This window comes from Apodemus sylvaticus, chromosome 18 (assembly GCF_947179515.1).
Source record: "Apodemus sylvaticus chromosome 18, mApoSyl1.1, whole genome shotgun sequence".
Taxonomy (NCBI): Eukaryota; Metazoa; Chordata; class Mammalia; order Rodentia; family Muridae; genus Apodemus; species Apodemus sylvaticus.
The window spans coordinates 45,782,043-45,809,550 of NC_067489.1; the positions used below are offsets into that span (position 1 = coordinate 45,782,043).

A 27,508-nucleotide genomic window follows, 5' to 3' on the forward strand; every position below is an offset into this window, starting at 1 on the left:
ACATCACAACAACAAATGTTTAATCTAAGAGACTGGCAATGATTAATGTAATGATAAAACACAGAGACAATAGGACATTGGTGTTTCTGTAAATGGACAGTGACATTAATATGGCTTATGACATTCAAAGAGCACCTTTCTTCCGATAGCAACTTTTCATTAAAGAATTTCTGCTGGGGAAGAAGTTTGATCAAATGCGCAGACACGGACACACAAGTCCATTGTCACAGGCATGGTACAGACAGTGCATTTCTGGGACTGCTTAATTAAAAATAAAATAAAATTGCATTGACAGTATCTCGTGACTGAACAAGGAAAGACTGGTCGAGATAAACGCTCAAGCTGTACTTGTGTGTGTGTGTGGGGGGGGGGGCGCGGGGGAAATAGCTGCAAGGGACAACTTGAGCGTCCTAGGTCTCTTCTTCCGCCCTGTGTTCTACGGATCAAACAGACCTCAGGGCTCAGCAGTAAGCCCCTTTACCTGTCTAGCCGCTGAGAGTGGTGTCCTATGACTGCAATTAATTTTCACCTTCTACACAGGTCTTTCTGCGCTCTTTGAATTTTTCATAGAAACAAGTAAAAACAAACACCAAAGTCTGTGTCTTCCCCCGCCCTTCCCTCGTCTTCAGAAGTTATCCACGGTGGCCCTCCCGAGATGTCACCTCAGAAAAGAGGCAGGGTATAGATAGATACATCCTCCAAACTTTTCATTGTCATACTTGAAGGTACAAAAAACATTCTTAAATATTTTGGAATCATTTCTTCAGTTTCATTAAAGAACTCATTTCTTTTTTAAATTTTTTTTTAAATTTTCTATATTCTTTGTTTACATTCCAAATGATTTCCCCTTTCCGGGTTCCCACCTCCCCATAAGTTCCACAAGCCCTCTTCCCTCCACCCATTCCCCAGTCAACCCCCCCCCCCCCCACACACACACACACACACTTCTCTGTCCTGGTATTCCCCTACATTGCTGCATCAAGTCTTTCCAGGACCAGGGCCCTCTCCTTCCTTCTTCTTGGGAATCATTTGATATGTGAGTTGTGTCTTGGGTATTCAGAACTTCTGGGTTAATATCCACTTATCAGTGACTGCATTCCATGTGTGTTCTTTTGTGATTGGGTTACTTCACTTAGGATGATATTTTCCAGTTTCAATCATTTGCCTAAGAATTTCATGAATTCATTGTTTTTAATTGCTAAGTAATATTCCATTGTGTAAATATACCACATTTTCTGTATCCATTCCTCCATTGAGGGACATCTGGGTTCTTTCCAGCTTCTGGCTATTATAAATAAGGCTGCTTCCTATAAATAATGATCCTGAGAGATGGAAAACCAAGGTCTACAGATGGTGTCATATATATGAATGGGCGGAAGTAGATCAGAGGAAGAAACTGTCTTGCTCGTGTGCTGTGGGACTGATCTGGCCTGTGGGTGGACATGGCCCCGCCCCACTCCACCCATCCCTGCTTCATAGGCACACTAACTAGCCAAGGACAGCCTTCCCTGAGAGAAGTTATCTATTCTCTTCTCAAGGGTGAAGGCAACATCTTTAATCAAAACAAGATTTATCACACAAACTGACGAAGGAACAAAATGCTTTAACTGAACTAAAAACAGCCGTGCTAGCGTGATAGTCATTTGGACACAGGAAAGTTGATGAGAATTCCAAGCAGATGCTCTCACTATTCAAGTAATCTTTTTGCTAGAGAACATCGAAATTTATTGCCTTATTTCCCATGACCTTAATGCAAGCCAAACACATGTGCTGTAAACAGTTGTACTGAGCTGAACGGAACACACGAATGATCCAGCTATATATGTTTTGTGTTTCCATGTGAAGAAAATGCAAAGGGTCATGTGTGTATTAATGGTCCCAGAAGATACAAAGTAGAATGGGGGACCGAATAATAAATCTGCCAATGCAAAAAAAAAAAAAAAAAAAAAAAAAACCAAAAAGCCAAAAAGGGCTTTTTTTTGTAGGTTTTATTTGGAAGTCCTATAATTATATTTACTCATGGGTCTTTTCATAAGAATGCAAGCAGAATATTACACTGAATGCTAGCTTTCCCTGGTAGTCACACTGGCAAAATAAAATGAAATCAAGTCAAGATGACCTTCAAACCACCGCAAGGCTAGAAACCCGCCAAGCACAACAGATACCAACGAGTCATCCCAACGCTCAAGTCCAGTCCCTCAACAGCATCCATGTGGCCTGTGCCACGTCTTTAAAAAAAAGAAAAAAAAAAACAACTCCTCTACAAACACATATGGGTAACTGATCACGGTCCACTTAGGACTCCCACATTTCAAATTCATTTCAAATCCTTCTGCAGCACACTTCTGACAGCTACAAATAATTTATACGGCTAACAGGAGAGGATTCTCTTAATGGCCAGGGTATTTTTCTAACTGAAGACTAGAAGTGAGCTCTGAGTACTGAAGCTGCCCGTGCACCCGAGAGGGTCAGCAGCGTAGTGTGGACTCGCTGGGGTGCTTTGCTGTCGTGCTGTGGTATCTAGTCTGCTAGGACAAGAAGTAAACTTGGATTAAAAAAGAAAATGATGGATGGGTGGATTTCATCTTGCCTCCGTCTGAGTGACGGGTGGTGACTGCTGGAAGTGTTGTCTGAGCACCCTGATGAAGATAATGAGGCCATCTCCATGTTCAGACTGAAACCGAGCTTTGAATCATTAGTGATGTCATCCATGGTCTAAGAATTCGAAATAACAGGCCCATAACATGCCACACGGCTGCCATCCCCAACTCAATTATCTTCCCAAGTTCTTTCATGCTCTACAGTTCTGCATTTCCATTAACCACAGAGACTCAAAATGGTTACTTCACATTCCCAAGTACATAATTTATATCCGAGGTATACTGCCGGGACCGGCGGAGGCTCGCTGCAAGAACATATAGCATTCTATACAGAGCTCTGGGATACTCGTCTTTCGTGATAGAATTTCATGGGGTATCACAAATTGCTTTGTAAACTTGGGAGATGCATTGCTGGCTGCTGCTCTGGGTGTATGCGCCACACAGCCTGTGATTTATCTTAGTGGATACCATTAGCATTTCAATGTGGAGGGCTTTTCCTCATTCCCTAGAAGCAGATCAAAATACCATGGAGTCTTTCTGACATTTAAGAAAGCCATGGCCAGCGTTTAGATGCTCAAGTCCATTATGAAAAAGTTAAACATAAAGAAATTCGGGAGGGGCACTCAGCCTCCCGGTTATGACTAAGTAGGGGACACATTAGAAGAGGTAAGACCCACCCATAGGTGAATGGCCACAAAATCGCACAGTACTTTATGAGGCTCAGTTCTCTGGAGTGATCCTAAATAGAAGACAATGGTCCTTACTGTTAAACTTTACATTAGACAGCTGAGTTCACCAAAAGACACATGATCCCACAGATGGCAGAATCCCTAACCACTGAACACGGAGTGGGGAAGATCTCTACACATTGTCGAATCCTGCAGGTCTATGATTGATTTGGTGTGTAGGAAATGTCCTAGACATCAGTGTTTCACGAGTGATGACATCAGTGACAAACAGGCACACTGATGAGTAGACACAGCACTTACAGAAATGAGTTGTTTACCAAGCCAGTTTTCCTACTTATGGTATCTACTGGGATTACGTGAGAAGTTCACGATTTCTAATATGTTTCAACGCCGCCTTTACAAAATAATACTCCATAATATGTTCAAGATCAAACGAAATGAACAGAATAGCATAAAGCATAGGATTACAGGCAAAATGGCTCAAAGGCTTGCTCTTACCTATAAAATAGGAGAGGAGTATGGCCAGGAGCACAGAGACCCCTACGGCACACAGCGCGGTGCATCGCCAGCTGCAGTACTTTGAAGACTTCTTGAATTTAAAAGCACTTCTTGATAGGGTGTTTCTAGGAAGTGGCCGGGTAGGCGGAGAATAGACAGAGCCAGATGCCATTGTGTATCCCGGGGTTGCCGTACTGAACAGTGGCGTCGTCCCTGTCCCTGTTTTGAATAGGAAATGCCTGTGGAAAGGGAGAATGTCATCATAAGACAAGGGCATGTTAAGATGGGAATATGTTAAAATAGACACACAGGGACTAGCTCTCTTTAGTCCCCCCCCCCTCTTTCTTTTACCCTCCATCCTTACCGCCCTTCCAATCCGCCTTCTCATTTGCTTCATATATTTGTTTTCAGATAAGGTCTCATGTAACCCAGGCTGGTTTTGAACTCACTATATAACTGAACATGATATTGGATTTCTGATCTTCCAGCTCTACCTCTTGAGCGTTGGGTTGCAGTGTGTGCTGGCACACTCCACCTCTAGTTTAGGACATACAGGAGGACATCAAACCCATTAGACAAGTGCTCTGCCAGCCAAACTATATCCCAAGCCCTGTGTCATATAATACTTATTTTGAACATCTGTCTGTCTGTCTGTCTGCCCATCCATCTGTCATCTACCTATCTACTTAGTGTGTGTGTGTGTATGTGTGTGTGTACACAGGAGCAGGCATTTGCATATAGAAGACAACTTGCACAAGTCAGTTCTTGCCTTTCTTTCTGTGGGTCCCAAGGATGTAATGAAGGTTGTGAAACTTGGCAGCAAGCATCATTACCTGATGACCCATTTCAGTGATCCTCACTCATATGCTTCCGAAAGTAAAGGCAATGTTCCAGTTTAAGAACTATATCATAAAAGTGATCTAAGAATAATTTGGATGGTGTCTAGCAGGCTGCATGTACCCAAATAACCCCTGTGGTTTCAAAGAGACCTCTTGAGAGATGAGGGGGTTGACTGAGTCAGACTGTCTCCTGAACAAAAGCATGCTGGGACATCCTCGGAGCCCACACAGGGAAAGGCGGGAGCCAGCTTGCACAGTGAGGAATGGCCTTCTGAGTCGTTCCTTCTAATTCACATTATCAAACTGGTCCTCGTTCATAGCTGTGGGTGCACACATTACAGGAGACTATGTGCTCACATGCAGGCATGTACCCATGTCCTGCTGGTGTTCTGACTCCTCACTGACTCTCTAGATACCCATGGAAGTGTTGTCCTTCTAACCTGGTCCTTCAATTGCTGAGGACTCTTAAACCTGGCCAAGGCAGCTGGTCAGGTCCTTGTCAACCATTTTATTTTCAGCGTATGTTGAGTGCAATCAGCAAGATAAAGCTTGCAGAGACTGGTGGAGGGAGAGACTCACAGAGCACGTTTTCAAACCAAACCAAAATCAACGAAGAGGTCAGTGAGGCAGGTGACAGATGACACAGGTTCTCTGAAGGCTGAGCTATACACACTGGGGCGGACTACCTTACAATTGCAGCTTAAAAGCATTTAAACGGTAATATAAGGAATGCATAACAAGTATACCAAGTAAGAAAATCCTTGGGACATGTAACTAAGATTCTTTAAAAAAATTTTTTTTAAATTAATCATTCCATTTGTTTACATCTCAAATGATATCCCAGTTACGCCTCCAGACCACCCCAATCCCATCTGCCCTCTCCCTTCCCCTGCCTCTATGAGGGTGCTCCCCCTGCCTCTATGAGGGTGCTCCCCCACCCACTCACCTACTCCCACCCCACGGCTCCAGCATCCCCTTCCACTGATGTCAGACAAGGCTGTCCTCTGCTATATATGTGGCTGGAGCCATGGATACCTAGTCTTTCATTTTTCCTATTTTATTCATCTTTGAGAATTTCATGTATGTATATGATACATTTGGATAACGTCAGATGTGCGCCTTCCCCTCTGCCTCATTCCATATCAGCTTCCTACCACATGGCCCTCTCAGCCTCCGTCTCTTGGATTCTTGTTAATAATAAAAAGGTGTTCACATTTAAAAACACTTTGTGTTTTATGCCTTTCATTTAGCATGATAATACTGTTCAGATCCAAGTCCTAGCAAGAACTGCTATTATATCCTATTCTAAGGTGTCCGGTGCAGCCAGCAGGCTGTAATTTTTTATATTCAAGAGGTTAAAAGTATCCCTTCATTCTCTCCCATAATATGGCAAAACCTTTATGCGAGACACGTTTATGGGGTTGTAGCTAAGCATTTTCCATTTTAAGACTCACACTTATTGTGTATTTTCAAAAGGCTAAATATATTAAACAGGTTAAGGACTTCATAGTACAGACCTGGGAAGTTAGAATGCTAACATTTAACATCTTTCCTGTTCTCTAGGTATGTGTCTTTGGAAATGTTCCTTAACCTCCCCCTGTATTTATCTATGTCATAGGAGTTACAAGATTCAAATTGACTGCAAAGAACTGTAAAATACTTCAAACATAGGAAGCACCACATGAGTCTTGGACAGTGGAGGAAACAAACTCAAGATTTTTAGATATATTACTGCTTAGAAAAGAAAAGATGAAAGCATATTTATGGAGTTGGCAGTCTCTAGAGAAGTACCAATATGGCTGTTTTTTGTAGGTGGAAGTCAACAGACACGCGATTACTGAATTCATCAGTGTTTCAGTCCTACGATGGAGTTAGGATGTGTTGGCATCTTTGGCAGTTGGTGGAGACTGGGAGGTGAAGGCTTTTTGAAAGCTCATGCCACTGGGGTAATGCCATAGAAAGGCTGTACTTTCCCCACATATGCATCCATTCTATCTGTCTGTCTATCTATCTATCTATCTATCTATCTATCTATCTATCTATCTATCTATCTATCTATCATCTGTCAGTCTATCATCTATATCATTTATCTATCATCTGTCTGTCTATCATCTATCATTTGTCTGTCTATCTATCTATCATCTTTCTGTCTATCTATCTACCTATCTATCATCTATCATTTGTCTGTGTCTATCTATCTATCATCTGTCTATCTATCATCTATCTATCTATCTATCTATCTATCATCTGTCTATCATCTATCTATCTATCTATCTATCTATCTATCTATCTATCTATCTATCTGACTGACTACTTATCTATCATCTATCTGACTATCATCTGTCTGTCTGTCTATCTATCTATCATCTATCATTTGTCTGTCTGTCTATCCATCCATCATCTCTCTCCCTCCCTCCTTCCCTCATCCTCTCATGTCTTCCCCTCCCATGTCTCTTCCTGCACCTCTCCGGCCCCTTTCTTGAGTACCATGAGGTAGGTGTTTCACTCCTCTCCTTCCTCTTTAGTATCATGTTTCTGTTTTGCCACAAACCTAAGTGCAATGGAGCAGGCTACGGTAAACTAAATTCACAACAAACTCTTCTCTCCTCAAGTCTTTAGTCACAGCCGCAGAACAATGACTGATATGAAGCGGCCTAGATAATTTCTTAAGGACAGATGGGATTTGAACCTGAGTCTGTGTGACTCTCAAGACTGTGACCACATTCCTTAATACCAGACAATAGAAATGTGAATATCTGTAAGCATGATGATATGAGTTTAGTAGATTCTGACTTTGGATTAGATGTCTCTGCTTCAGTTTGCAAACCTGAATGATCGGTATACATTGTGACTGGGGATTCTGGCAAGCACCTCTTTCAAATCCTAGGTTTAAATTGCCACAGGATTGTCTTCTTTAGATAAAAATGCAACTGTGATATATTACACAGATATAGCACACAAATGTAGGTTCACTTCAGAGGTGCACTTCAGTGGAACAGCATGTGCTTGAAGGAGACACGAAGTGCTGGGTTCAAAAGCGACATTATTGATCAATATTAGTAGAACTGAAAATCTGTGCCCTCAAAAGACTTTCTAGTTTATTAAATGCATACAATCACTTTTGCTACTGCAAAAGAAAGCATTATTTTAACTTGGGGAGAGGAGGCAGCTACTTTTACTACTGTAAGTGAGACATTTTTTTCCCTGTGTATCTAAAAGACTACCCGTACCATAGTTGATTCAGACTAGAACACGGAGCCAGGCAGTGGTGGCACATGCCTTTAATCCCAGCACTCGGGAGGCAGAGGCAGGTGGATTTCTGAGTTAGAGGCCAGCCTGATCTACAGAGTGAGTTCCAGGACAGCCAGGGCTACACAAAGAAACCCTGTCTTAAAAACCAAACCAAAACAAAACACACACACACACACAACCCCCCCCCCCCAAAAAAAAACAGACTAGAACACGGACAACATAGCACATCATCAATGCCCACATGGAGACAGTACTGACAGAGCAGCACCTCACCACTGTGGTCAGACTTCAGAACAGACGTGGTAAAGCATACAGGTATAGGCTCTTAGGCTCAGAGGGAAAGGTCTATGTCTATGTATTTGCTATAGCATAAAACACGTGGTCTCACATCTGGTAGAGCCGGGCTAGTTTTGAGGTTGGGATGGGATGTTATCCTTTGAAAGGATACCTTTACCATTGCAGCATAAAGAGGAATATGCCATAATCAATACAGATCTTTAAGTCTCCTCTCCATCCTGCCTCTGACACTTAAAAAAAAAAAACTTTTCTCAAGATTTGATATAGTCCTTCCTTTATGTTTAGAACTCCAAAAATATTTCATGAATATTGAAATTCAGCCCCATGGAGCACACATAACAGCTTTCCATAGAGGAAAACTATCTTGTCACCCAACTCTCCAGGAAGCTCGTTGTGTCTGCATGGCATTGGCCTCTCGTCCTACAGGCCCTTGCCAGACCATACGCTCACATGTAAAATTTCAGAAGAAATTACTATAAAGAAGCATATGTCCTGACCTGGCTTCCCCAGGAGGTTTGTAGAATAAAGACTGAATTTTTTTTTCTTTATGCCTCAAACCCTATTTCGGAATGGCAAAACAAAACAAAACAAAACAAAAAAACAAACCAAAAAAAGAAAGAAAGAAAAAGAAAAAAAAGAGAAAAAGAAAAAGAAGAAAGGAAGTGAGAAGGAAAGAAAAGAGAAGGAAAGAAAAGAAAAGAAAAGAAAAGAAAAGAAAAGAAGAGAAGAGAAAAGAAAAGAAAAGAAGAGTACAAGAATCGACTCCTGTGAGAATGCCCCCATTGTATTTAGTAATCCAACAGTAGCAGCTGCTTTTTAACATAGAGCACACCGGAGCCGGCTGATTTCCCTCTCATGTCTAATGACGCCCTGCGTGATGCCTGCCTGCAGTTCCTCAGCTATCTGTAGCATGGGTCTCACTCTGGCGATGGACTAGAGAAGCACACTTGAAGACAGATTATCAGAGACCGAGATGAGGAAAATCAATTTCAAAGCCCCAAAGACAGCTGGTGCAGAAGGTCACTGAATACTCACAGTTGCTTTGTGGCTCTGGTATCATGAGGGGAGGGGCATTCTATTTAACACCAACCACGGGGAGAGGACAGGAACAAGGAGGGAACTCTGTTGCCTCATTAACGTGGACTGCCGTGCAGCCAGTGACTATACACATACACACACACACACACACACACACACACACACACACACACACACCAAGGATTACTGGATATGGAACACAATCAAAGTTCGCTCCTTTGTCTTTGGAAATATCTGGTTCTTTGGAAAGATCTTTGAAAAGACCTGCTTCTTTGTTGATTTGCCTTTGGACCGGCCTTTACATTTCCATTCCCACCCTGTGTTCTAGTTTGTATTTTTAATGGATTCTATGATGTATGGATCTATGGGTCACATCACAAATATAAAGTTAGTGGGGAGCAAAGACTAGCTTTCCCCCTCTTTCTTGTGGTCCCAATTTCCTATCTTCTTGGCCACTGCTTAGTAACTCTAGTCTTTGGGTCTCTCTGAGGATCTTAATAATTTCCAGTTTCTGGTCAGTCCTGTCCTGGGTATTCAAGCGATCAGAGAACCTACAATCCTACAATGGTTTCCTTCATAGCATTTTTTTTTTTTTTTTTTTGTCCAAATGGATAAGTTCATTCTCCCTCCTTGCCCTGCTGTGTGTCTGTGTGTGTGTGTCTGTGTGTGTGTGTGTGAGATATGCCTGGAGCGATGTCCGGTTCCTCTGCTCTCTACCCACTTTGTGAGATAGTTTTACTCACTGGACTGTGTTAGACTGGGTGGCCAATCCACACTTCCCCACTAGCCCCTGTGACATACCATATCCTCTTTTCTCTGTCTCCCAGGGCCCGGGGTTATAGGTGGCCATTACCATACCTAGTTTTTCACTTGCGTGAGGGGGATTCAAACTCACTTTTCCACATGCAGCCATCATTTCTACCTACTCTTATCCAAGGCCCACACGCTTTTATTTTGTTTTTTTATCCTAGGTCTGAGCAGGTCTGCACTGTTCCAGAGTAACTCCATTTTTAATTTCTGTCTTCCTAAGTAATACTCCACAACTTACCACCAAGAGATTAGTTTTTAGTGGTTAGATATTTTTTGGGTAGATTAAATGTACCTTTCTCAACTGTATCACATAAAATATCAGTAAATTGATACTTAGTTCCAAAGTACAAAAATTATGGATGTTATAACATGCTTCTATGTCGCTAAGAAAAAATGGGTTAAGACTTATCTTTTGTTCATAGGATTGATATAATCATACTACTCCTACAATAGGAAGTAAATAGCTTAAGAAGTTAGAAATTTCAGGCGCCCAAATGAAAAACACCTCTGGAAAATGTGTGGTAGCATCATCCAAGGTCATCTGAGTCATTTCCTCAATGAGGGATTAGGGCAGGGAAAAAAATGTCAAATACAAAGTGTGCAATTACGGAATGAAATTTTAATGAGCTTCAACTAAATATATGATTATCTTCATTGAAAACAGTTTGTTTTCTTCCAAGTGTCATACAACGGGGACGATAAGAATGAAGGGTCGGCAGAAGGTGTTCAGCTCCTGCCCCTGAGGCATATTTGAAAGTTTTATTAAGGATAGAAAGACACCTGGAAAAATATTCCCATTGTATTGTGCGCTGTTGTACTGTATAGTACACATCTGCTGCACACACTATGAGGAGAACATCACTACTGCATAGGTTCCGTTGATGATCTCTCCTTCTTCTTAGAGTCCTTGTTAGACCCAGAGGGTGATTTACATCAAATTGTTTAACTAAAATGTCTCAGTGTCCCGCTCTTATTGATCACCGTAGGAGAATCTATACGAAGCTCCCAGGATATACATTGATTTCTCTCTCTCCACACTGGATGCTCTGATTTCAGTGACATGCCAATGAGCTTTGGTTGCATTTAGCCAGATTCGAAATCTTCCCAAGACCCAAAGTTTTCATTTAAGAGGTAAGAAAAACTCAAGGTATGTATTCCCTTTCCTTCCGGCAAAACATAATTCTCTGGATTTAAGAGGCTTATTAAAGGTCTCACAAGATTTCCTGAACATCAAACGCCTCTCCCAAAATGACATTTTCAGATCTAAAGCAAATGAATCCCATACTCGTGGATTAAATTTACCTGGAAATGTATGAAAGCTCAAATTAACTACCGGGTTCCAAATAGTTCAGCCCACTTGATGGCCAAACAATGACCAGGCTGCCCGGCATCCATGCTATGATACTTTTAAAGTAGATTAAAATATACAACACCCCATTGTTACGTAGCTGTTTTCATTTTACCTACTGTTACTCATTTAATTACTTGTGGTCTTCAGGTCTTTATTAAGGTTTACCGGGGAAGGTGTATCCCACTAAAACAGTCATCAGCATGGATCTCGAATGAATTATCCCTGAGAGAATGTTGACCTAAGCAACGTTCACTTAAAACCTGTTTCCCAGGCTTTAACATTTTCATCATCAAGTTTCAAATGTTACACTACAAATCCCACAGTCAGCTGTCAGGAGTATGGTTTAAACATGCTCATAGCCGACTGAAAGCCGGAAAACCAAAACCAAAACAACAAAACCAGTGCCTTATATAATGGAGAAACGCTAATTCTTACAGAGACTAAATACACAGAAACTAAAGAATGTGAGTTCACATAGAAGATCATGTGTTTTCTGTGAGTGTGTACTTGTGGGCATGAGCGGGCAGGTGCGCATGTGTGAACATGCATGCATATGCAGTCATGCGGAGGCAGAGGTCAAACCTTGGTCCAAGCCCTAGGAGTCATTCACCTTGCTTTTTGAGATGGCTATCTCTGTCTCTGTCAGATCCAGGGCTGCACCATGCTAGGCTGGCTGACCAGCAGTCCCAGGAATCCCACTGTCTCAGCCTCACGAACATGAGGATTATAAACAAGTGTTGACACACCCATTTCTCCTCAGGGATGTGACAGACTTCTCCTCCGACATGTGTAGCAGGCACATCACTCACGGGGTTTCTCACTAGCGCCAGGAAACATCCATTCTCATTTAAATCTATTTGCTTTTCTTACTTTTAAGCAACTTCTTCCTTTCACATACCCAGAGATACCCAGTACAATTACTTCTAATGCCTAAATACTTAATAGTGGATTTGGAAATAAATCTATCACCTAAGGATGTTGGTCCCAAAATCTGAAATCCCTGAAGTCAATAAAGGATTGAAGACCTAGCTGCACGTACGGCCCAGCAGCCCACAACTGTCCACCATTGCTAAGGCATGCCACAGTAGTCTGTCCCTGACACAAAGGAAACAGTGTGACCAGATACATCACAGTCAGGAGTGTGGGCTGAGCTTGTGAGCTTCTGTAGCAGGGGTTAAGTTGCCAAGCTGAGTGCCAGGCACTGATTGACCACTGGATACCTTAAACTGGTGCCGTTCAAACAGCCTGTACGACAATTTTCTTGTGGGCTCCTTAACACCTTGTGGAGTGGGCAGCAGTTCAAGAACTGATGTAGCCCCAGGGACCACACTGTAAGAAGGAGTACAGTGAGGTTTTCATGGATTAGTTTCTTAGAAAGCCACCGCCCAGGATGTCCTCTAGTTAATTTAGAACAAGTGGAATTCAAGACTTAATTCATCAGACCTGGGCAAGCATAAATATCTGTTACAGTTTATGGCATTATGTGTTTAGTTTAGTTCTTCCTTCCTTCTTTCCTTCCTTCTTTCCTTCCTTCCTTCCTTCCTTCTGTCTTTCCTTCCTTCCTTCCTTCCTTCCTTCCTTCCTTCCTTCCTTCCTTCCTTCCTTCTGTCTTTCCTTCCTTTCTTCCTTCCTTCCTTCCTTCCTTCCTTCCTTCCTTCCTTCCTTCCTTCCTTCCTTCCTTCCTTCCTTCCTTTCTAACCTTTAAACATCCTTACATTTTTGTTTTTTCACCTGTGGGTTAGTCTCTTTACAACGGTGCTATAACTGGCTATATTTCTCATGTTACTGTTATATTTAAACATCTACCATGTTGTCATAACTGGCTTTTCAACCTAATCATTTGTTTTTCTAGTCTGATTTTTCTAGTATCTGTGTCTCCACATATCTCTGCAACATCTATTGCCAGTGCATCTTCTTTCATAAGTGACGTCCTTAGCTGGATCTCTATTCTCACATCATCACTCGTGTTTCTGAGGCACGGAGAGGTAACAACTCAGTTGAGATGTGTAAATTTTCCATGATGTACCAAATGAGAAGATAATACTATTTCCCTTTACTAACCTTTTTGTTTGGAAAATTTTAAACGTGTTTTTCCCTTAAAAACTTTTTTGTCGATTTGGTGGTGATACTAAAATTTACTTAATTTTTAAATACTAGCAGAGATTCTTCTAGAAAGTTCGACTGCAAATATTTTAAATCCATGGTGTATGCATCCATACAAGTAAATATAATGTCCTTGTTTCCATTTTAATTTCCGTTTTGAGAAAAAGAGAATAGAAATATTTTTTTTTCCTGTAGCCCTGCCTTTTCCCAGCCTTTTTCTTTCTTTGAAACCTGTGAGGACAAAGACCTGGTAACCAAGGCCATCTTCCCAGGGCTGGCCACCAAGGTAGCCCTACAACATCCTGGCAAAGGTCACAGCAGGGGTCTCTTCTGATCTACAAACCAATGCACCAAAAAAATCCTGTCACTCTAGTTCAGAGGGAAGAGAATACCAACATAATTGAAAACGGAAAAACCCAGAGTGAATTCTTACTATTACTGTTCAAGTCTTCTCTTTGATCCTTTAGAATTTCTCTTAAAACAGGCTTTCCAGGGTGTAAGCAGGAGACGCCACAAGGCGCTTCAGTACTAAGGGAGAGTTAGAAGTGGACAGAAGACTAGTTTGAAACCAAGTTTCTCAACCAGCAGCGGGGCCAGCATTTGATGCCAGCGATAGCTGAAACTACAAATTAGCAGATGGGACCTCAAAACTGAAGGACCAGACTTGAGGATTAACTGGGAAGATGAAGCAGCTCAGACACAACAAAGGTGCTTACTGTGCTGTTAGCCAATGTGAACTCCAGATTTCTGTTTGCATCCTGAGCATTTACTAGGTTCATTTTAAAAACGGATGGTCGTAAAAAAAAGGAATGCAGATTTATGCATGAGTAGGACCATGTGAATACTTTAAGAACTGGCTCGCTCAAAATGGATTACTTTGCTGCTAATGTAAAGGTCATATGGTGATAAATTTAATTATAAAACTTTTATAGGTACAAATATACAACTCAATTTTAAAATAGAAATATTTAGATGCTAAACTGTCTCTTAACATTACAGAAAGCTAATCTTGTTACAAACTTTAAATAAAAATATTGCAAACAAGGAAATTAAACATCTTCTAATGAATCAGTCAATGTAGAACGCAAATTCTCTGTTTGGACATTAAAAGAAAAGAACAAATATGTAATGATTCTAGCTGTGATCTGGTATGTTAGTGAAGCAGATAAACGACCCCCCTCATGCTGAGAACACTTTGGGATCTCAAATCTATTACTCTTCTGAATTGATGTGTTATTATCTTTGGACATCTTTCCCACTAGGAGGTGATCCCAGGAAGAAAAATGTCTTAAATGAAAAGCTTATAAGCAAGATAGTTTTGTTACTGTTACCTGAATTAATATGACTTATTAGGAAGTGTACCAAAAATGGTTTGAAATTAAAAGCTCTGGATGTTTTAGATAAAATATTAACAACTGCCTTCATAGTAATTGTATATTAATTATATATGTTAAACATATAGTTATAATGACTATGAACATATAGTTATGGTGAGCACAGCATGATGTGCTGGCCAAAGTCTGCAAACAATGAGGGATAATTATAGTTCCTGTGAAAGTAACTGGAAAATGTTTTAGGACCTCAACCGGTTCTCATACTCCCTTCTATGCAAGTAGAGTGACCTAAAATTACACTTAAACATAATCATGGAAGTATAAAATAGATGGGGCTTTACTAGGTAAGAAGGCCTAAATCTAGAATCACAGGACTTGGGAGACTGAGGCAGAAGAATATTCAGTGGTAAGCAAGCCTGGGCTACATAAAGAAACTCTGGCCCAAAATGAAAACAAAAATAAAAACCAAAAACAAATAACCGAAACAAACCTAACCCAAACCAAACCAACCAACCAAACAAAAAACTCTAAATAAAACAAAAAGTCTAACACTGCCCTACGACACACCTCATCTTTATTATAATTTATTGTAGTTAGGTATGTTGTAATCAAGTGTGAAGATGTCCCAAACTTTGTTTGGAAATGGTAAAAAGATATTTGCATACTATTAATTACTAAGGCTCAAACAGATGATTAGTATTTGTTTCACAGCTTAGTTATTTTAATGGCATAGTCATGATTTCAAGCAAATGAATCTATGTTATAGATATCCTTACATTTTAGTATATCAATCACATCTACTGAGGGCCGTTAGCATGTGCCAAATGTGTTCAAATGACAGGAAAAAAAAAGAACATCTTAAAATATATCATGTGCTATTTGGACAGGACTTTACTTCTTATTGATTCATTTAATTATTGATAGTCATGTATGCTTAAAATTGCTCAGAAAAGTTCTTTCAATGCACTTGAAAAGGAAGTTGAAGAGGATTTCAGCTATAGATGTAAGGCTTTTGAAGAGTAAGAGCTGTTCCAGAATACAAGATATGTTGAGAACACCTCAGTACGAAGCAATGAATGAGAAAGAAGACAAATCACAACAGAAAACAAACAGCTCAAGGACTGGAAGAGGTTGAGGCGAGGCTTATTTCAACCTAGCTGGCTCCTAGCCTCCAAGACAGGTGATCCGATTTAAATGTCACAGAATCCCCACTATAGGAATTATAAAGTCTATAAAATTCACATATGAATAGAGGGGAAAACGAGGGTCTTCCCCCGTCCCCCAAAAGACTGAGCCATCTCTCTGGCCCTTTTCATATTTATTTGAGACTTATTTTTTTAAGTTTTTATTTGGTTCCAGTTTCTCATATGGAAACTGGTCACTGTGTTCCTCCCCCTCCTTGGCCCCGCCCTCCCTCCCCTTCAGGCCTCCAGTTAGCAAGGCCCTGAGGCCTGAGGGGCATCATGAGAGGAGGGTAGGCGAAGGGGGGTGCGATGCCCCCACCTTTTGGTAACTGTGCTTTGTCAGTGCTCCATTGAGCACACAAGTCTTCAAAATCTTTGAGGGTGGGTTGTGGTGTGATCTTGGAAGTTGATTTTAGCCCCATACTATTCAGTCATTTGCCTACAGCAAATTACGTAGAGTTAGAAACCTTCAAAGTGAGATGAATCTACAAATGACACAAGGGTTCGCATTTACTCACCATGCCATGTTGACAAGTACTGTCATTAACATGCCACTAAAAACATATACACACACAGATACAGATATACACACAGACACACACAGACACAGAGAAACACACATACATACAGATATAGACATACACACAGACACACACACACAGATACAGATATACACACAGACACACACAGACACAGAGAAACACACATACATACAGATATAGACATACACAGACACACACAGATACAGATACACACAGACACATACATACACAAACACACACACATATAGACAGACACACAGACACACACAGAGAAACACACACACAGATATAGACATACACAGACACAAACACAGAGAAACACACAGATATAGACATACACAGACACTCACAGACACAGAGAAACACACACACACACAGATATAGACATTCACACAGACACATACACAAACATATAGAGATACAGACATACACACACACACACACACACACACACACACACACACACACACACACACACTTTATTTGCTGTAGACACAGGGGCTTACTATGCAGTCCTGACTAGCCCAGAACTTGCTTTGTAAAACGCACTGCCCTTGAATTTAAGGAGATCCTGCTGCACAAGTGTGATTAAAGATGTGCGCCACCATACCTGACAAGAGCATATTCTTTTAAGAATGAAAGCTTATCTGCTCAAGAATGATTAGACTGCACATTTTCTATCAAGAGATTCTTAGCCAGGTCCTGTGGTGCAGACCTGCAACCCCAGTGATTTTGGAAGCTAGGGCAGAAAGACCACAAATTCAAGGCTTACATGCAGGTCAGAGTGAGTCCAAAGCTAGCATGGGCGATTTGATGGGTTCCTGTCCCAAGATGAGAAGAGAAAGATCACTCAGGATGGAGCTCAATGGGGGAGTAGATGCCAGGGGAGGCCTCCTTGGGTTCCATACCCTGAACCAAACCAAAACAATCTACACCCCAAAACCTTTCAACTCGGAGAGAATGACCAAAGTGCTTCCATTTGGACACATCCACGCCAGTAGATGACTCTGTGGCCTAGACCATGTACTGACATAATCATTCCCAAATTTCCTAAAGTGCTCAGGAATATCTGTAAACACAGTGGGTTTCAAGATAAGATAAAAAGAACGTAATCTCTAAGGTCAATTCCAATTTTGAAATTTGTTCTGAAATGTAACTCAAGTTTTTTCAAAAGCAGTCAGGGCGATGGGGAGGCAGCTCAGTCAGTAAACTGCTTGTTGGGCAAGCATGAGGACCGGAGTTGGGATTCCCCAGCCCCACATATGAAGACAGGCGTGGTGGTGTGAGCCTGTAGCATCACTCCTGAGGAGGTAGAGACGGGATTCACTGACCAGCGGGCTCCAGCTTCAGTGGGAGAGCCTGTCTTTTTCTCAAAACGTAAGACTTGACAGAAAAAGACACTTGACTTGATCTCTGGCCTTCCCATGTACAGAAACACACATGTGCACGCCTATCTGTATGTACCTACAAATGTATACAGCATACACAGAGAGCAGTCACGACATCTCTAGGTAACATACACACAGAGCAGTCAAGCTATCTCAAGGTCTTCAATATCAAACCATTTTTTTCAATGTTTCACTGTAAAAAACTTACTGATGATGATAATGAAATTAATAATAATAATATTGTAAAATGAATGAATGCAAAATTCAGACTTTATTTTCTGATCTATTATGGCAACAAATCTGAAGCAATGGTTTCTTCATATTATGTTGCCTTTCTGTAAAATAAAAACCCGTGCTTGAAAATGCCCTCATCTACGAGGTCCCTCCAGTTCAGCTAAGACTTTAGTGGCTGCTCTCTAACTCTTCAAAGATTTGTCAGCATGATCTTTTGTGGTGGTGGGCATGTCTTTCTTTGTGCTTTATTGCCTTGAGGTGGCCATTTGCCTTTGAAAATGCTCAATCAGCTGTTTTAAACACATGGGAGAAGAAATGGCCTAAGGAATGCAGGGAAACGCATGGGACACCTCAGCAAAACTTTATAAAGCCTTTGTGAAGCCTGATCAGTCCTAGTTGATGGGAAAGAAGAAAGAAAAATCATATGAGCAGCAAGGCCGAGGTGATGTAGATCACCGATGTCGAGTTGTCCATCCAGACCTCTCTCGACGCTCAAGCTTCGCTCCACACTCCATGACCACAACGTAGCAAGAATACAGTACTCGGGATGTGGCTGCGATGGGAGGTTTTTGAGTACTAGCACTTTAGGTGGTTCTCAGATGAGCTGAGATGATACAAAAATCACAACGAAGGTCGCATCAGAATCAGAAGGCTATTGATTAGGCTTAGCTGGTTAAGGGCATGTCCAAGAATTTCGTTCTATGGGATTTATGAGAACCCAAGAAGAAGGGGTTCTCAGAATGGTGTAGCAGAAAGCAGACTCTTCCTCGGGCTTGAATTTAGAGGAGAAAAATAGACTGAGGTGAAAACAAAGCATAGGAGAGCAGGAAGGACACATGGATATGCATGGTAGGGTAACTACTGGGTGATAATGAAAGCAGAGAGTGGAATTCTGAGGAAAACACCATGGTAAAATGAAAGAAACATGAACTATACAAAAAGGTTCTTTATAGAATCATCATGAACCAACAGTCAGTGGAGATAAACTACTCATCCATGCAAAATATCTAAATGCATGCACACACATGCAAGCTTCACGCAAAGAGGACAGATACACGTCTACAGACAATGTTAACATGGAAGGCTGCATACAGGGAATGCCACGAGGCAGCTGCTAAGGAAGAAGCGTTTGATGATGAGGTCGGATCCAGAACAGTGGCACAGCTAAGTCCCAGTCGCCAGCTATGACCAAGGAAGGGGCTTTGATGACCTCATGCTCAGATGTGACGAGAAATGTGTTAGAAGTTACTAAGAATTTGTTTCCCTAGATAGTATGAAAATTAGTTCTCATAAATGAATATTGTGTAAAAATTACTAGTTATTGAGAATCAAATATTATCTCAATATACAATATTAGGATGTATGGAAATTATTTCAAAAAGGAATTAAGCTAATAAATAAATAAATAACCAAATAAATAATAAATCACTAATGTATATTTTCTTTTTATCTTAATGTGTTAGTAAAAAGAAAACAAAAAACCACCCAAACAACCAAAACAAAAAACAAAAACAAAAAAGGTTCACTCCAATTAATATAAATAAGAATACCACTTGGTTGTAGAGTAGCTTCATCAGGCAAAAGTACATCAGAAGCTTCTCACATCTTAAATAAATCTCACAACTGTGTTCTGATTTCTAATGCTGTAGAGACATTTGATGGTGCATGAAGGCTTTTACTGTTTCCTTCCTAACATTTACTGTTCCACTTAATTAAATGTTTCACGCATATGAATCCTTGCCTTTCACTATTATTGGAAGACTATTTTCTTAAATACAAAATCAAGACACTTGGGATTCCTGTCTAAAACAAATCCACATATTTCTTGAGCAATGACCAAAAAAAAGAGGAAAGAGATATTACTCTGCTGAAATTAATCATAGTTTAATTTTATGCTTGGCCTACCTCGCACATAGAGTAAGACATGAATATCCCAGGTAAGAGAAACACATTTCTCAACTTCGGGGAAAACAAAAGAGATACTTTGCTACATATTACTCTTGTTCAACTGTTAACCAATGAGGTGTCCTCATCCTATGTCCACGCTTGCTACTGTTATTTGGTCATTACCTAAAAAAGAAGAAAATTCATGTGCTGGGAGCTTGATTTACATTATATCCTGGAAACAACATTATTCTGAGTAGATATTATTATTACTTTGAAAATTGTCCTCGGAGACTAAATCGATACAGGCTGCCATCTTTCCTTTTGGTTTCCCACAGGAACTAGATGGTAAGACCTCACTGCTGAAGATGTCCCACATGGTGACTGTAGGAGATTAAGCTAGAACTGAGTTGGAAGCTTTTTTTCTATTGGAACACTTTCCTAAAGTCAAGAATGCCATGCAAATTGGTAGTGGAGAAAGGACACCAGTTGTCTAACCTGTCAGTGAACCATTTAAACTCCAACACTAACCAGCGAGGGAAGGTGTGTACACTACAGCAATAATGGTATCACTGTCATGTGAGCAACCAAATATTCCCATTGGATTTGAGGCCCACTGGATGGGAGTAAATTCACACCGCCTACAGTAAATAAAGTAAGAAACCCAGTTTAGCTAACTTGATAGATATCAAATTCTTTGAAATATTTGTGTTTATACCTGTAAAGAAATGCTTTTCTTTGTCTTGATCAGAGAAGTGTCTCTGTGTAATGAACAGCAATGAATGTACAAACTCACTGCTGGCTATTCAAGTTACTGAGAACAAGGGATAATTGCAAGTTCAGGCATAAATACGACATTTCTTCTATCACCAACATAGGCTCAAGGAAAACTGTTAAAAGAGGTGGCAGAAAAAAATCTAAGAGCCAAAAGACAGTTAAAGGGCTGTGAAATCCCATCCTTCGCACATGACCCAGCCAATCACCCAGCAGCTGTGGATACTTGAACTGGGTCTGCATGAGCTGTCAGTCTGTCAAAAGTCAGCCATCGATAGGAGAGAAGCTCATTGGTCCCTCCCCTCTCCGCTGATCTACTGGCTACTGATGAATTCTGGGAAATGTAAAGTCGTTTTCAACTATGTAGTCAGTGGTGAGAGTTCCAACCCCATGGTCACCTGGAGAGCTCTGGTTAAGTTTATTGGATCACAAAATAAAACAAAAGACGTGAATGTAAGAATGAGGTTTGTAGGGATGAGGGGTGTGTGTGAGTGAGTGAGTGTGTGTGTGTGTGTGTGTGTGTGTGTGTGTGTGTGAGAGAGAGAGAGAGAGAGAGAGAGAGAGAGAGAGAAAGAGAGACAGAGACAGACAGACAGACAGAGAGAGTTCTCAAAATGTATCATATTGATATATGAAACTGTCCAAGGAACAAATTTAATTAATTTAAAAATGGGGCTAGGATTCCAGGGTAGATCTATGTGAATCAAAGGCATTCATTCGTTCTTCCCATGATGCTGTACAGTGTGTGGTTTGTATTTCTCCTGCATCCACAGCCTTCCAATACCGACTCACCAACCGACCGACCTTCATTTATAGCTACTGTTACGTATAGCAGACCTTCATGTTTTAATTTGGCACGATGCCTGCGCTACCACCAAGTTAAATCTATAGCATTATAATAGGTTAGCAATAATATCACATTAGACAAATCATGACTTGGCTTTCACTAGTCTTTGTAACCACCTGTGAGTTTTTGGCTTAGACTTTCTTAGAATGGATGCTTTATTTCAGTATGGAAAAAAAAATGTCTGGGAGACTCCGACTATAATGTTCAAGACACAGAGAATCCTTCTTTTGAGTATCTTCAGAACCACATTTTAGTTTTGGTTTGTGTTTTTATGAATTTAAGTTTGCTTTTGATATAATATTTCACCAAAATGATTCAATTTTAATTTCTGCAGTGAAGATCCATCTTACCTACCATGTTTTCCTTTCCTTAGTGCTTGGTCAGATCCCAGGCCGCTGTATATACTAGGTTCTACCTCTGAACTACATCCTCAAACGGATACACTAACTTCTCCTGATATTGCAAGGAAAGGACAAATAAAAAAACATTTACACGTTGTTTTGGGAGAACCATACAACAGGAGCTTCTGTGTCAATGAATGAACAAATGATCAACGTTTAAATAATTTCTGGAAATCAAACAGAAACTAGAGATGCTCAAATTCTTAGTTAAAAACTGTGGTGAATCACAAGCTACCCACACTCCTCATCCCAGGACCAAGGCACAAGAGACGTAAGAGTAACTTCATCCCTTCGGGATGCAATTTTGCATGCCGGGGTTTGGGTGAAGTGTGTGGTCGGCATGGAGGTGAGCCACCAGGTTAGTTTGGTGTTACCTCCTTTCACAGAGTAGAAGGAGTTTAAATGGCAGCCGAAAGATGCTTCACCCAGCAAACTCTTCTGCGTTGCGTCTCTCACCCATCATTTTCTTTCTCACAAATGCCTGCCTATCCCACCTCTTGATAGATCCTTTTAAGAAATACTCTCAGTTACTGTAAAAGACTATGCCGTATTGTTAGGGGATACAACTGACTTTTATTAATTACGTCATAATTTTAGAAAAGCTTCCTTTTAAGGAAATGATGGTGAAACCCTTTCTGGTTAAGATTTTCTTAGCCTAGGACCAGGTCTGATTTTAAAAATGTGTGTTCAATAACTTTGGCCTGTCTCTTCTACCTCTTTTCTACAGTGTGACATTCTCTTTCTCTGGAGTCCCTGGCTGTTCCCAAGCTACCTTCAACAAAGGAGAGGCCTCAGCCAGTCATTTTAAGTTCATGGGCTACCTGCTGGGCATATTTCACTTGCTGCAATAGCTGTAACTACACAGGGGTCTTCTCCTCACTGCCTAGCTATTGACAAGCATTTCCTTCTTGCTCAGGAGATGGATGTCCAACTTTTCAGGTAGAAACTCTTCTCTTGCCTTCGTAAGGTCATGATGTGTGTGAGAGATGGCCCGTGGTTTTTGCAGGCAAGGTTGACTCAAGCCTGGTGTTTGTGTGATTGTCTTGCTTTTCCTTAGGACCATTTAAAAATACAGGGGGAAAAAAAGAGCAAAAAAGATAATATAGTGAGTAAACAATACTTCTACCTAAGTATTCTGTTTTTTAAAAATGCATCACCATTGATCTTACATTAAAGAAGCCCAGGGCTTTCAATAGTCAAATTACAAATGCACTAATAAAGAGGTAACTTAATATGCAACTTCATGCATTAATAATTAGCTAAACAGTACTGAACTGTTAGATAAAAAGCTACAGGAAGGTAACTAATGAACTATCAATGCTAAAATAGACATCATAATAAAGCGAGACTTTAATAAATCATTTATTAAGTGGCTACAAATGAACTATTTTGTTAATATCTAACAGGTAACTACTAAGCTCCTTAATTCATAGATAGAAACTAGGGGCTTGAGGACAATTAACTTTATAATCACTGAGGGTCAAGAATTGTCAATGAGTTCCTGCACTGGACCTTGAAGTGCTATGGTTGATCTAAATGAAATCTAAGCGTTTCCTTGACGTCTGTGTATTCTTGTAACAGCTAGCATTACACACAGAAGCAGCTGAAATTCAACACAGAGAACAAGAGACTGGCTGGCTGTAGGCTATCAACATCCTAAAAGGGGAACTTAAATCGGAAGGCACTGTGAGGGTCGTTGTGCAGTCCTGTGTGTAGGGGCCCACTGATACAGATTAAGGCAATTTTGAACTTGTAAAGCTAATTCGTAGCTCAGTGTGAATCTCACACATCTGAATCTCACTGGAGGTTGCAAAAGGAGCAAAAGCTAGTTACCATGTAGAAAAGTAGAGTAGGTGATAGTATTGATTGTCTCCAGAAACAGCAAATAATAAATTCATCAGAGAAGGAAAATACATATTTTTGTGGAAGCAAGAAATTGCCTAGTGGAAAAAAATTGGCTTCCTAATAAATCAAAATTAAAGCTATATTGAACTATGTAGGGCAGGGCAGGAAGTTCTGGATTCTTTCTGGGCTAATTCATATAAACTGTAAATGTACAAACTACTGAGATTTTTTTCATGGATTATTTCAGGTAAATTTTTTACCAAGTGTTATCTATATCTACAGAGAAGAAAAAAATCTATATCCATAACTGACTTTTATACTTTAGAGTTACGACTGAAAAATGATCAGTAAACAAGTGTGCGTCGAAGCTACGTAAGAGCCAGGGATGACAAGGCAACGCTAGATCTGTGGGCGGCTGAAGGCAGCGGCAAGTCTGGATGAAGTTATTGATGAGGCTGAAACTGAACTTAAGAACTACAATCAACAGGGAACCTTAACTAAGAAACAACAACAACAAAGAAATCAATGATAAATAAGACTGCTTCTTCACCTCGAGAGGTCCAACCAAGTGAGACTATTAAAGAAACCACAGTAGTACTGCCTCAGTGCAGTGTGAGATTGCCACTTCGCGCCTTAGGGCTGTTCACGGAGTGCCCGCAAGTTGCAATATCATTTCTTTTTATTAACACCTCCATAAGGGGTGAACCTCGGTTAATGAGAACAACCAAGCTCACTCCAGGTTAGGGCTTGTTAACAGGGCACACAACTGTTAAATGCATAACTCCTTCCACTTATTAGTGAGATCATATTAGCCGCGCCTCCTCCCCCATATCCATTCATGAAACTATGTCATCCCATTGATGACTCATTAATGGCACTAAAGTGGAACCAAAAATTCTTGGTAGCTGCTTCCCTTGGGAATGATTTTACTCACGGACAGGATGGACTGTCTTCTAACCAGCTATTTTGCTTCCGATATTCCTTTCACTCAAAATCCTTACATGACGAGGAACATCAAGGGCGTACCTCATCTTTCTCAAACTTATTTTAAGTCTAGTCACCGTGACACATGACTTCAAGGATTACCGACCCCCCCATTTGGCAGTTTGTGACTCTTCTGTGTTATACAACATCACTAATGTTAAACATGTTTCTGATGATTTAACTAGCATATTTCATAAATCTTTGTCAAGACAATTATTGTCAGCTACGATGCAATTATCCATATTCGATTTGATGACTCAACTGGAAAATTACTTTTTTCCTAATAAAATTTGCAAGATGACAACAGTGAATCAGTGCTGACTAGTTCCTCAGTGGGTACTAATTACTTAAGCCAGGTAAATGCAGGTCCGTGCTAATAACCTTGGGAGGGAAAAAAAAATCCACGTACATGGTTTTGGGTGAAGGGAACACTTCTGTTTCCTTACTTTTCTTTCTATTTCTTTTTCTAATTTCTCCCAGAAGAGAAATACAAAATAAACAATAAAACTCAACTACTCTTAGCTGGTGGTGTAGATAAAAACTAAGAGTTCCTTGTAACCTTGTTAAGGTTGACAGGGAAAGGAAAGACAGAATGATTTTTATTGTTTATAACTAACAGTGAGGACCTTTTGCTAGCTCCTCCTTGGGGCAGAATTGTATAGATCACACAAGCGTGGCAAGAAACAACAGTGCGTTCATCAGAAGACAGCTTCTCTGTCTAGCAGCTCATTTAAATGCTGGAGTAGCCATGGACTCTGCATTTGGCATGGGTGTGGGGTGGGGAAGGGCATTCTCTGCATCCAGAGTTCACAATTTTTGAGCTTTTATATGGTGATAATGCATTTCCTCTGAGCCTAATAAAAAACGAGTGAATCACAGAAATAACTGACTGCCATGGAAGAGGATGCTTACTGAGAGACTGTCCAGAAAAGAACAGACAAGGAAAAGCCAAATATTTCATTCATACAATGCACAGCACATGGGGCTAATGACTGTCCCAGTGCTGGCCACGGGAAAAAAGCATGAGTTTTATCAGCTAGAAGATATTTAATCACCAAGTAGGTTAGCTTAGGATAATTTTCATCAAGTTCTATTTTCATAGGAGCAGGCAGGCACCGTGACCTGGTCCGTGCTGGAAGTTCTAAATTCAGAACCCTTTTCAGAACATACTATCAAAGTTAGAGATGGATCCAGAAGACAAGAAATGCATCAAAATGGGGGTTTTTTTTGGTGGGGGGAAAGGGTTGGGTTCCAGATAACCACTTGTCTGATTACAAACAGAGAACAGAATTTTTAGGGGTATGGATTCTGCTTCCTGTAAGGGAAGAAATTTCCCAATAGAACTAAGAAGGAGTGTATTACATCTTTACCCAGAAGCTCACTGGTCATGGGCTCTGTATCATGGGAAAAGGGCATTTCTTTAAGGGTCCCACAGACCTTTATTTTGAGTATCTTTGAAAATAATGCAGGACTGAAGCAAAAAGAGTGAGCCTGCTCCCCCTCGAGTTGCAAGAAAGCAAAGTTTTTTGTTTTTGTTTTTGTTTTTGTTTTTTAAACCAAGGTCTTTTTTAAGTATTGGTACTTGGGCAGGGGGTACTATGGGTTTAGGAATCATGGGCGACATCTAAGCAGAGGAAGTCTAGAACCAGTCAGCTGTCCCCATGATCACCGAGTAGAGGTGCATGGGACCCACCTCACTGTTTATAACCCCTTCCATTCCCCACCTGCCCAATCAGTGGGAGTGTGGAAGAAAACAGCAGCTGAGAATTGTTTCACGGAGGTGACAGTCTCACCTCTTATAAGGGACGAGATGTGTGAAAAAGATGAAAAAGTTCACTGATTCAGCAACTAAGAAATTTCCAACAATCTGGAACTGATCTTAAAAAAAAGCAAAAACACCAGGGGATATGATTAGGATACATTTCTGCTAGTGAGAAAAGTGTTGGCCTAGTCTATTTTTGAATTTCAGAGGCGTTTCAAAATGTGCCCCGATGACAACGTAGTAGCCTACACCCTGCCTGGGTACCGAGTGGCCTTACAGATCGAACGACGTGAGGCTTCGAGTGACAGGGGCGTTACCTGCTTTCCAGTGGTACATTACTGCCAAGGACCCAGCTGTCCTGCAGCTGGACGGACTCGGGTGTGGTTTGCAGCTCGGCGGGCAAAGCAGCCGGCGGGGCCGGACTCTGGTTCCTTCTATTGGTCAGGGAGTTTCTGTTGAGGGAGGTGATGGACGGAGGATGCTGTGCCGAGTGCTGCTTCTGTGAAGGCGGCAAAGGCTGCAGGGTGGGTTGCCCTTGGGTGTTCGCGGGTTGCTCTGCGGAAGAAGAGAGACAAAGGGAAACTCATTATACATCTCTGTGTGTACGTGTGTGCATACGCACTGCCACTTTTCTTGCAGAGCTGCTGCAGATAAATTAGAATTAAAAACTGCACAGGAACCCACAACCTAACAGATTTGCATACTATTCTATTAAGGGAATGCTCAGTGACATTCTCAAAGACCAAGTTTACCCTTGATACGCAAAGTTCTAATTAATATACAACAGATGGCAAAATTGCTTTTGGTTTTAATTTGTTTCAGTTTTTTTTTTTCATCTGGCTTTATTAACAC

The 27,508-nt window shown here is 40.8% G+C and overlaps 1 protein-coding gene across 1 annotated transcript in view; it reads right to left on the reverse strand.

The window, feature by feature from the left end:
* Tenm3 (teneurin transmembrane protein 3) overlaps positions 1–27,508 on the reverse strand; it is a 614,692-nt gene that overhangs the window by 162,576 nt on the left and 424,608 nt on the right. Inside the window, exons 6-7 of the mRNA XM_052162320.1 lie at positions 26,974–27,211; positions 3,788–4,026 (exon numbers count right to left, since the gene is read on the reverse strand). Coding sequence (XP_052018280.1) covers positions 3,788–4,026; positions 26,974–27,211 — 477 coding nt within the window. The remainder of the gene's footprint in view (positions 1–3,787; positions 4,027–26,973; positions 27,212–27,508) is intronic.